This window comes from Gymnodraco acuticeps, unplaced genomic scaffold, assembly GCF_902827175.1.
Source record: "Gymnodraco acuticeps unplaced genomic scaffold, fGymAcu1.1, whole genome shotgun sequence".
Classification (NCBI taxonomy): domain Eukaryota; kingdom Metazoa; phylum Chordata; class Actinopteri; order Perciformes; family Bathydraconidae; genus Gymnodraco; species Gymnodraco acuticeps.
Window position 1 is genome coordinate 1,171,885 of NW_022990692.1, and position 11,021 is coordinate 1,182,905.

The window sequence follows — 11,021 nt, forward strand, 5'->3', positions numbered from 1 at the left end:
TTTCTGGTCGGACGGTGAAACCTTTTGAACACATTCAGCATAACAATATAATATTAATTCAAGGGGCACAAGGAGCTAAAAGCTACGATATTGCAAATAATATATAATAAAAATTAAAATGATGTCTTTGGGTAAAATAAAGGAAGCTACAACAAAAGGAATAACTACAATAAAATATATAAACCTATAAAATAAAATAAAAAATCACATGTGGTCATATACAGTATGCAGTTAATAGTGGACTGTCTTTGAGCTCATGTATTGTCATTCAAATCAATCGAGTTCATGACGTGTTCTTTAGTGGGCCGGACTGGCAAGCGCATCAGCCAATCCCTGAAGAGTATACTCACACAGGGTGGTGTGAGTATCCAATCAAAGACGAGTACGCAGTAGTGGGCGGTGCCCTTCGTCTGTTCTCTGTGTGAGTCGACGCCATTTCGTGTCCACTGGTTTCAAGGTGATACTATCAGCCTGCAGAGCCGTAAACGGATCTTTACCTACCCAAGTAAAAACAGCGTTGAATTTTACTAATTTTTAGTATTAAACTCCTGGTGAGTATTTTTAACCGAGAGCATTTTTTCCCCTATTTTTTTAAACCAATTTTCTCGACTCTGAACCTCTTTGGGACTTTTTGTTTTCATTTTTAATGCATTTTTTCCAGGGCTGGTGTTCCTGAGACTGTGTTGGCTTTTAGTGGCGTACATTTTGTGTTGTGCATATTGAGCTGCGCAGAGACTAGTTTTATTAGCTTCCCACCACTAAAAGATTTTTGCTTTGGTTTTTATCGAACATTTCGAAGCCTCGTTTTTTTTTGCAGTGCTGCTGTGTGGCGTCGTTGTGTATCTTGAGTGTGGTCATAATCTCGAGGATGGGAAATTGTTGCAGTCTTTTCTGGACAGTTTGCAAAACGGGTCGCCCTTTTTCTTGGAAATATGTTTTTAAAGGGTTTTTTAATCTCGTCTTGGGTTTTGCCTCCACCATTAACTTGATATGCATTCGTTGACAGTGACTCGTGCCTTTCTTTGTGATTTCGGCAGTGTATTTTCTGCAGAGAAACCTCTCAGGAGTGATGTTATTTTTCAGGCAAGCTGTTTTTTTCCCTCAATGCCGAGTTGGGGCGTTTTTTTAAAAGGAACATTAACACCGTGGTTCATTTGGTGTGGCAGAATATGTGCATTTGGTAATTTTTATTTTAGTCTATTTGCAGAAGCATTTCTTAGCAGTTTTTTTGCTCAGGCCCTGGATGTAGTTAAGGGCCTGCATTGAGCTGAAATTAGGCCTCTAAATTGCTCTTCCCCCCCCCCACTTATTATGATCAGCTGTATACAGATATGTGAACATTTTTGATCAGATTTTTGCAACAAAGGCTTACTATTGGAGTAGAATTGCAGTTTATGATGCCTCCTAAACTTGAAGATCCCTATTTTACACCCCTGTGGTACCTCAACCCCCTACTGCACCCCAGCCCAACTGTGTCCTTTTTAAGTGTCCTTGAGTGTGAGTCCTTCCAGTCTCCAGGGGCGCTGTTCTGTAGCTGAACCCTTCCTGGGGCCCCTATAATTAGGGCATAAGGCATCCTTGAATTCTCTTATTTAACTGATGTCACCAGTTTCTGATATTTTCCCAATTGTTAGGTTGATATTAATTAAGTAGCCTAGATTATGAAGGTAATTCCTAGTGATGCTTTCCATCAACTAAGTTTACAAAGGATGCTCAAACGTTGTTACATGTTTTAAGTAAAATAGCAATTGTAATTTAAACACCAGAATAGCATTGTTAATAATGATAAACCTCAGATTATTATTTATGGAATACTTACCACTAAAGTTCAATCTTTTAATGGTCTGACTGCAAATCTCTGACTGATAGCTTTTCCAGAAATATTTTTATAACATGCAATTTTTTTTATAACATGCAATTTTTTTTTCAACAATTTTTTTGAAAAGAATGCCTAAAATAATATTTTTTTTCAGATACATTTTTATATTGACGATACAGGTGTGAATTGTAGGTTCATAATTAGAAGAATTTTGTTTTATTTTCTATGTGCTGTAGGCAGTGACATTTGGCACATAATTTATTTGTATAATTTCCATACTTTTCCCACCAGTTTCCCCTCCCTGCTTGTGGAAATAATACTTCAAGATACTTTTTTGAATGGCCTCTTTTCTAATATTACGTTTTTGTTTCTCCCTGTTTAGTTTTTGAAGCCTCTTTTTTGAACAGCGGCAAATCGTAAGTTGGTCTCAACTTTTTTTTTTGGTTTTATTTTTTCACCACAACTTTTGCATCACTTTTTTAAAATTCCACTTTTGTTTTCACCGCTTTGTGATTCAGACCATTTCTCCCCCTTTTGGATTTTCCTAGAGCAAGTAGCATGTAGTGTTTTTTTGTTGTGCTGTGAAAGTAGACAATCAGCTGCTTTTGACTCTAGTTGCTTTATACACGAGCTTCCACATGTCCCCAGTTTATGATAACCTAATGCATAACCGTGTTGATGATAAGAGACCAGATTTTGAGCTAATATTGAATAACACTTCCTCCTGAATCCAGCCCTGGCTCTGACAAAGGCTAAATAATCCTGCCTTTGCTATGTAATGTAATCTCTTTTTTTGCATGTCATTTGATGGATTCAAATCTGGTCTATTACCCACACAGAAAAAAAGATACCTGCTCTTGATAATAACAATGATGTCATCATTATCACCCTCGATAGTAAGTTTGTACTTGTAAAAATAAGCATGTCTTCTGAATACAATGAATCACTAACAAATAACAGTAATAACTAATACAGATTGTGTTAAGGTACAATAATGTCAAAGGTTAAGATTGTATAATTTTTCTTGCACACAGAATACACACAGCTCCATGCACCTCTGTACAATCTGCTTTCTCTCTTATTGTCTTGTCTGTCTTCAAACATGAGCGCTGCAGTTGCAGTGTTTCACAGTCCAAGCACAAACACTCGCTCACATCACTGATCAAAATGAAACTAAAGATACAACATTATATATCTCAGGAAGTTTCACACCATAACGCCCAGATGAGGCAAAGGATAGGAAAAGTTATTGCTGCTAACACTGTACATATGCCATATATGAACTCTTAATATGAGAGGCAAACAGTTAGCATTTAGCCTGTTGTTAATTTTTGAATAATAATGCAACCCAATATTAAAACCCTGCAGTAAACGCCACTTCTATGAAGCTTATATTGTTCTGTTAAGTATAAGTTTGGAATATAACTGATGGACTCCCTGCTTGTTTTACACATACAGGAAATTATTGATAATAAGAATAGTGAACTGTGGTGACTCATTTACAGGTAGCCAACAAAAGACATATTGCAAATCATAAAATGTTGCAAGTAGAGCTGAAATAATAGATACACTAATAAACTGGTTAGCAGTATAATTAATCTGTAAAGCAATTTTTCCTGCAAAATAGTTGGTCAACTCTGTTTTCAGCCTCAAATATGGATGAATCTTGCCTTATTGATCTGTTGTATATCATATTAAATTAATTACTTTGGGTTGAAGACTCACAAAACAAGACATTTTCAGACATGAAATGGAAAAAATGACAATTAAGAATGGACATTTTCACTTTTAGAAAAAATCCTGCAGTTGCATGGAGTAAAGTTTCCAAAAAAGTGGATTATCATCAATATATATATATAATATCAAACAAAAACCATGGTAAATTATATTTACAAAAGTATACATATATTAAACATGTAAGATGATCTTGTTATTTGTCCACCTAGTGTGTGTTTATGAAGAAATCAAAAATTCTCCAACAAATGCGTTCACACAGGCTAACTGGCTTTATTCGGCATCAGTCATGAAAATCATTTGCATGTATATAAACCCTGGATTCCCTTTGAACCCCAACATGCCACAAAGATTTAGAAACACTAAGCACCCCTCCTCGTCCTAAACACAATCGGTGTTGTAGCGACTGTCAGCTTGCCAAACGATAGAAACACCCCGGCCAGATCATGTAGAGGAGAGCAGAGCATTAAGCCTTGGCCAGAGAGCCGGCTGTTCACCATGTAATCCCTGCTAGCTGCTAGCGGCCAGAGAGGGAGCGCTGATGGGGTTCAGTTGAGCTCAGCTGGCAGCAGAGTGGGGATTTGGCAGGTGAGACATGGCTGAAGTGGGTGATAATTACATGAAATGTGTGCGGTTGATGGGGAATTAGCAAAAAACAAAATGGACACCAAAATAGCGCAAAGCCAGTGTTTACTCATGTTACATTACATTATCCAAAGTGACTTGTGCATTTAACCTTGAAGAAACTGACTCAAAAACAAAAATATTTCTGCAAGTACGTTAGCTTTCGATATGTCAAACCAAGTGCTCTAATGCATTGGCTTCACATGTAGGCCTATACAAATGTTCTGTTGCTGGATGATAATACCACAAAGTTTTGCAATTTCCTAAAAGGGAAGAATGTCTTTTTTACCATACAAGGCTTTGACACAATAGCAAACACCTTACAGTAAGAAATAGGGCGGTACAATCTTTGAAATTAGTGTTACATATTTTTATTTTAAAAATGTTAGTGGCCTAAAACTCCAAGATATTCAATTTAATATGATACATAACAGAGAAAATCAGGACATCTCCATGTATTCTGAAATATTTGCATCAGAAATCACAAATGATAATAGATGATCATAATGCTAGGCTACGGAATGTTTAATTTGTCATCTCATAGACAGTAGTTTCAATAAAACAAACATTGAATGTAGTTATCTTTCAGTCAATGTAGTATTGTATTTGTCAGTATGATTCCCCAGTATGATACATTTCAGACTTCTCCGACCCTGCAATGTTACATCACTTTTGAGGGTTTGCAACCACTGCAACAGCAGTAACACTTTTAGAAAGTCATAGTATGTTTCCCCATGTGCTTCCCTGCTGTCTAAATCAAAGCATAGTTAGTTTAGATGTCTGTATATATATCATGCAGTAACCAGGATATTTGTATTTATCATGTATGGTGATATTATGGATAATCAGATGTTTCTGTAATCCCTATCATCACAGCCCGTAAAAAGCCTAATAACCTGGATAGCTGTAGTGTGTGACATTATGAGCTTCATTAAAGTGGTGTTTACTGTAGAGTGTTACCTCACGTAGATAAACAGAACAGGGAAGTTATCAGTTTTCACAAATACAGTTTTCTCACTTCAATACTTTGTTTTGTCATAACAAATGTATCCCACAGGTTTTTTTTTTATAGCCACCTGCTTTAAAAAAACAAAACATGTTCACTACCACCTCCTGAGCAGCCCTCTTCCAGTTAAAAGCATTTTTTGGCTTTGAGAAAACTCTAAGAAAACGCAACTTTTTGGAGGTGTAGTAGATGTAACCCCACAGTCACTGTTTCTCAAAGTTCCTCGACAACCCTCTTCTCTCCAACAGAGTCAGACAGGCAGGCAGACCTCCAGCAGCCCGAGTACAGACATGATGGAGTGAGTGCTGGTTGCTTCATGACCCCATCACACTGTTCTCTGTTCTCCTGTCTCACATCTACCTCTCGATGCTCCCTTTGCACAGATTTAGTGTGTGTAAATGATATCTTAAAAGCATCCCCGTTGACATGTTTAGTAGGAGGTACAACATTGAATTTGCCATGTGTTTATGAATGATTGCATTACTTTTTTGTTATCATAAGTTTACATTGATACATGTAGTAATGTCAGTAAATGAGCATACAGTATAACGTCATTAGGATGAAATTATCAATCAATGACAGAAATTAAATATTTATATTATTAAAGTACATACATGCTAAAAGGCCTCCCTAAAAAAATCTAGCTTCTCAAATGTTACAAAATGCTTTTATTCTCTAACACACCTTTAGATTTTATATACTTTGTTTTTTTTACTATATGTTGTACAAAAACCACCAGCAATATGAAGATGTCTCTGCAAAATGTTAATTTAAAAAATGTTTATATTTTAATAATATTGAAATGACTTCTGCAGACTTTCATTCACTTAAACATGCAATACGTAAGAAACTGTGATTTAAAGGCCCATTGTTAAAGAGCTTCACAAGGTCAAAAATCTCATTGACCTTATTGCAGAGAAAATCTACAATGTATTGCGCAACATCTCACGGCTCTCTGTTTTCTCCTTTTTTCTTTTCTTTTTTCGCCTACCTTTGTCCCCCCCCCACCCCAAGCCCGATGGCCAGTAGCAATGTGACGAACAAGACTGACCCTCGCTCCCTGAACTCCCGCGTCTTCATCGGCAACCTCAACACGCTGCTGGTCACCAAGGCCGACGTGGAGGCCATCTTCTCCAAGTACGGCAAGGTGGTGGGCTGCTCCATCCACAAAGGCTACGCCTTCGTCCAGTACGCCAATGAGAGGAACGCACGCAACGCCGTGGTCAGCGAGGACGGCCGCATGATCGTGGGACAGGTGCTAGGTGAGCTGGAGGGGTTGATGGGTAACAAAGAACTGCAGCGATGGAGATAGAAAGTCAGTGGGCCCAGTAATGAGCCTTGAAATCAGTACTGGACTTTCTTTCTGAAAACAAATGACAAAAATAATCGTAATTTGTTTTAAATGATAATAGAATAGTTTCAATATCTAAAATATTTATCCTGAAATATGTAAATACTGGGGATTTGAGCCTGTAATCCTTTTACATATATTTACTATACCTGCTCATTTCAATACATAATAAGTAAAACCAAGAAAACCAGCTGTTTTTGGTCTAAACAGCTGAGGCCTGTATCATCTTACTTTGGCAACTCCTTACTCCTCTTTTTCCTCCCTCAGACATCAACCTGGCCGGCGAGCCCAAACCCCACAGATCGAAGACAGTGAAGCGCTCTGCAGGAGACATGTACAGGTGTGTTTCCACGTTATTCAACAACATATTACAGAAACTCTGCAGTCCTCCAGACTTCCTTATCGGAAAGTATTGTTTCATGTCAACAATGAATGCTGTAGTTAATCATTCTTCTCTGACTCTGCCCTCTCCACAGTTCCTCTGGAGATTTGGACTATGACTTTCAAAGAGATTACTACGATAGGTAAGCTGCTATAATGTAAAATATATTTTTGAGTCATTTATTTTTCTTATTCGGTTTTTAGCTACGCCCTTGGTAGGTTTCTATCTCACCTGCACCTGTTTATTATTACTTTTTTTCTGTCTGACCCTTTATTTTATTTTTAAACATGCAAATACAATATATAACACAATTAAGATAACATTCACAATGGAACAGAAATATTGGGAATTTTTTTTAATTGAAGCAGATCCACTTTTGCATTTTGTTGCAACTTTTTAATTATTTCTCCTCTGTGTTTCAGGATGTACTCCTACCAGTCCCGGGTGCCTCCTCCTCCCCCTCCCCCCCTGTCCCGGGCCGTCATCCCCTCAAAGCGTCCGAGGGTCAGTGTGAGCGGCGGAGGCAGCCGGCGAACCAAAACCAGCTTCTCCTCCTCCTCCAAGACCACCCAGAGGACCTCCCGCTCCGGTATGTACCACCATCATCTCTAAGGCTCAAATATGTCTCACACATCAATGTTGTAATGGCTTTTTTTTACTGCTTCTCCTCCAGCGGTGAAGGTAGATGATCTGCAGACCATCAAGAGAGAGTTGACACAGATCAAACACAAGGTGGACTACCTGCTGGAGAGCCTAGAGCGCATGGAGAAAGACCAGAGCAAGAAGTCAGGTGGGCCTCGGAGATTTAATGGCAAGTTTTACAAGCGTTTAATACAGACAATTATACATAAACACTGACACAGATGCTTCAGTTCACTTTTAATGCCTCTGCACCTACTGTATTGTCTAACACAGAGATGGTTATCTACACCTAAAGGGATTTTCTTCAAATTTGGCTCAAACTACCACTTGAAATCAAGAAAGAAAATGATACGAATCTGGTTGTTTTTTGGCTTTAACTCCAAATCATGTGATAATTTCACACTTCCACTTTTCATTTTTGTTTGGGATATTCTCATTAGAAGGAGCATTGGCTGTTCTTCAAAATAAAATACAATACTTGGAGAGATTCCTTTTGTCAGCCTTGTTTACATTTAGTTTTTTGACACCATAACTCATATTCCACACAAATATCTAATAAGACAAAACTGTTGGTTCCACAGTGGGGAAATTAATATCAAAGAGGCAATGCCGATACAAACGCAAAAATAAAGTTAGTAGACATAATACATGTAGAATCAGCACATGTTAATAAAAACGAAAACAAATGCACGTCCATGGTGGCAGCATTATAAAAGAAAGTGAGTAAAAATATAAAACTGCTAAATTAGCAGCCAGTAATAGCAGTAATACATTATATAACATTATATATTGCACATGAACACAGCCATAAGGTGTTTATTCTAATTCCCACCGTCACCCTTTCATTTACTCAGAGATGAAGAACTGCAAACCAGAGCCGGGCGAGGTGTCACCGCTCAACTCCTCCAGCTCCAGCAAGAAAGGTGACAGCCTGAAACGTGGCATGAACGACTCAGATGACGATGGAGATCTGCTGGACGATGAAGATGAGGTGAGGAGCGGGGGATGAAGAAAGAGAGGGAGGGACGGAGAGCTTATACTGTATGTTAAGAATTACTTTTTTGAATCACATTTTCCTGTTGTACAGATGAAAAACAGAGGCAGGGATGATGACGATGATGAGCCTGAGGAAGGAGAGGACGACGGAGATAGTGCCGACGGAGACGAGTCCTAAACACCACACACACACATTGTGTACGATTGTATCTCCACTCCAGACTTGTACGCAGTGTTAATTTTAATCTGCTGAATTGACTGGACATTTACAGCATATACAGTGTATTGTAGACTTCGCTTTCTCACACACACACACACACACACACACACGTATAGTTTCTGGAATTATATTTCAAGTTGATCGTTCGATTTTTCTTACCTATTAAGTTTATTTTACTTTTTTTATAAATATTTAAATGCAAACTGTAACTGATGTGTTACATTTAGGCAACATCCAAGTTCAGATGAGGATAGGTGTCACATTGTTTAACATTGTATTTTGAATTCCAGTGTAAAAAATGACAGAAATAGTTTTTTTTAGATTACGTGACGTCCAAAACACATAGCAAGAGCTCAAATTTAAGCAAAAGCAGGATAAAAATGTTCTACGGTTTGAATATAAGTCAGGCTTGATACGAAATACCAGATATGGTACTACAGTCAAGGCTAGAAAATGTATAAAATATATTCCTGATCCAGTTGCTGTATGTTTTCCTTTTAACCAGCAGGTGGCAGTGTATCAAAACAACTGGCCACATAAAAAGACCACAAGGACTTATTTCTGTTCCCTCTCTGCTTGTAGGATAACACCATAAGCATGTACAAAGCCTTGTATCCGAATGCAGATATTCAGACAAATACTCTGAAAATAGTTTTGTTTGTTTGCGAGGTGTTGCGACCTTAACTGATCTTGACTTGTGTAATGCAGTGCTACTTCATGTTTGTCTCTTTCTGTTGAAGTTTTGTTTTGTCATTCAACTGCACTGGTAAAAGTGAATAAACATGTTTTCCAAGTTGGACCTTGTATGAGCTTTTGCTTCAGCACACATGGATGCATTCAGGTGCAGCGTGAGGCTGTGTTTGTGTGCCATTAAGGTTCACTAATTGCAGGAAAGGTGTTAGAAATTAGCCTCTACCTATTGCTGAAATAATGTCTCTGTTGACAGAAGATTTGAAGCAGATGTTTTTTGCATCTGGGTGACTATATTAAACAATGCTATTTGCACCCGGGTGACTACAGTAAACAATGCTATTTGCACCCGGGTGACTATAGTAAACAATGCTATTTGCACCCGGGTGACTATAGTAAACAATGCTATTTGCACCCGGGTGACCACAGTAAATAATGCTATTTGCACCCGGGTGACTATATAGTAAACAATGCTATTTGCACCCGGGTGACCACAGTAAACAATGCTATTTGCACCCGGGTGACCACAGTAAACAATGCTATTTGCACCTGGTCGACTACAGTAAACAATGCTATTTGCACCTGGTCGACTACAGTAAACAATGCTATTTGTACCTGGTCGACTACAGTAAACAAGGCTATTTGCACCCGGGGGGTATACTACGAAGCAGGATTTTCGCTTAGCCGGCTAAATTCAGGGGAAACTCCGGCTTTCCGGTCCTACGAAGCTGGTTCTCTTTTTAGCGGGCTAGATCTCCATGGTAACTTATGCTTAGCGGCTAACCTGGTCGGGACCAGGTTAGGTTGCAGGCCAAGAGCTCAACTCAGTGAAAGCACTGCCTGCTGACCAATCAGAGCTCAGTGTGCGGAGTTTAAAGCGATCAAGTCATATTACAGGAGAAAGGAAATACAGAAAAGCTGCCGTTGCAGGAAAGACGGCTGGCAAAAATCACCGACTGTGTGAACGTGAACATTAATAGAATATCACCTCCCATCTTCAGAGCAATCTGACTATTATAACATTAGCGTTAAGAAAGCTTACTTAAATATATGCCACAACATAAGTAACCGGATCAGAGTAACATTAAGTACAGTCCGCGGCATATCACTTCATAATGTATCATATTTTCTTATCTGAGTCAGCTGAGCCGTATCTGGCCGTGCAACACTCACAGTGTCACATACTGTATGCAGAAGTATTATTTTAAGCAACACATTAAGTTGACGAAACACTCGAGACAAATGTAATTAAAGTCAAATCGTGTTTTAGACGGGGCAGTGATATCATAAACCTGTTAATGTACGCATTCAAACACTTTTTCTTTTGCCAGCTGTATTCACCTTGCAGGTGCAGACTATGTGGCTTTTATCCTGGATAAAGTGTTTAAGTCATGGATGTTTAAAGTTTAACTTCTTCATTTCTGACTAGTATTAAAGTTCACTTTTCATTCAGGAAGTATGACGCTGCGCTGTCAGTACGCTTCTCCATGTTTCTGATTGGTCGAATGCTCCAAATACCACCCCTTTCATGTGAACGCGCACCTAACTAGATAGGAA

General features: G+C 38.5%; 1 protein-coding gene across 2 annotated transcripts; it reads left to right on the forward strand.

Moving 5' to 3' along the window:
- Positions 1-416: 416 nt before the first annotated feature.
- LOC117555494 (heterogeneous nuclear ribonucleoprotein C) lies at positions 417-9,571 on the forward strand. Of its 2 annotated transcripts, none has more exons than XM_034230353.1 (11): positions 417-551; positions 2,202-2,235; positions 2,659-2,715; positions 5,432-5,481; positions 6,198-6,445; positions 6,802-6,874; positions 7,011-7,058; positions 7,339-7,505; positions 7,590-7,706; positions 8,413-8,549; positions 8,646-9,571. In XM_034230353.1, exons 3-11 carry the CDS (start codon positions 2,689-2,691, stop codon positions 8,730-8,732), a joined length of 954 nt encoding a protein of 317 aa, XP_034086244.1. In that variant the 5' UTR covers positions 417-551; positions 2,202-2,235; positions 2,659-2,688; the 3' UTR covers positions 8,733-9,571. The 2 variants fall into 2 exon arrangements, with proteins under 2 accessions (XP_034086244.1, XP_034086243.1); XM_034230352.1 differs by having other exon boundaries at positions 420-551; positions 7,590-7,727.
- Positions 9,572-11,021: the final 1,450 nt, after the last annotated feature.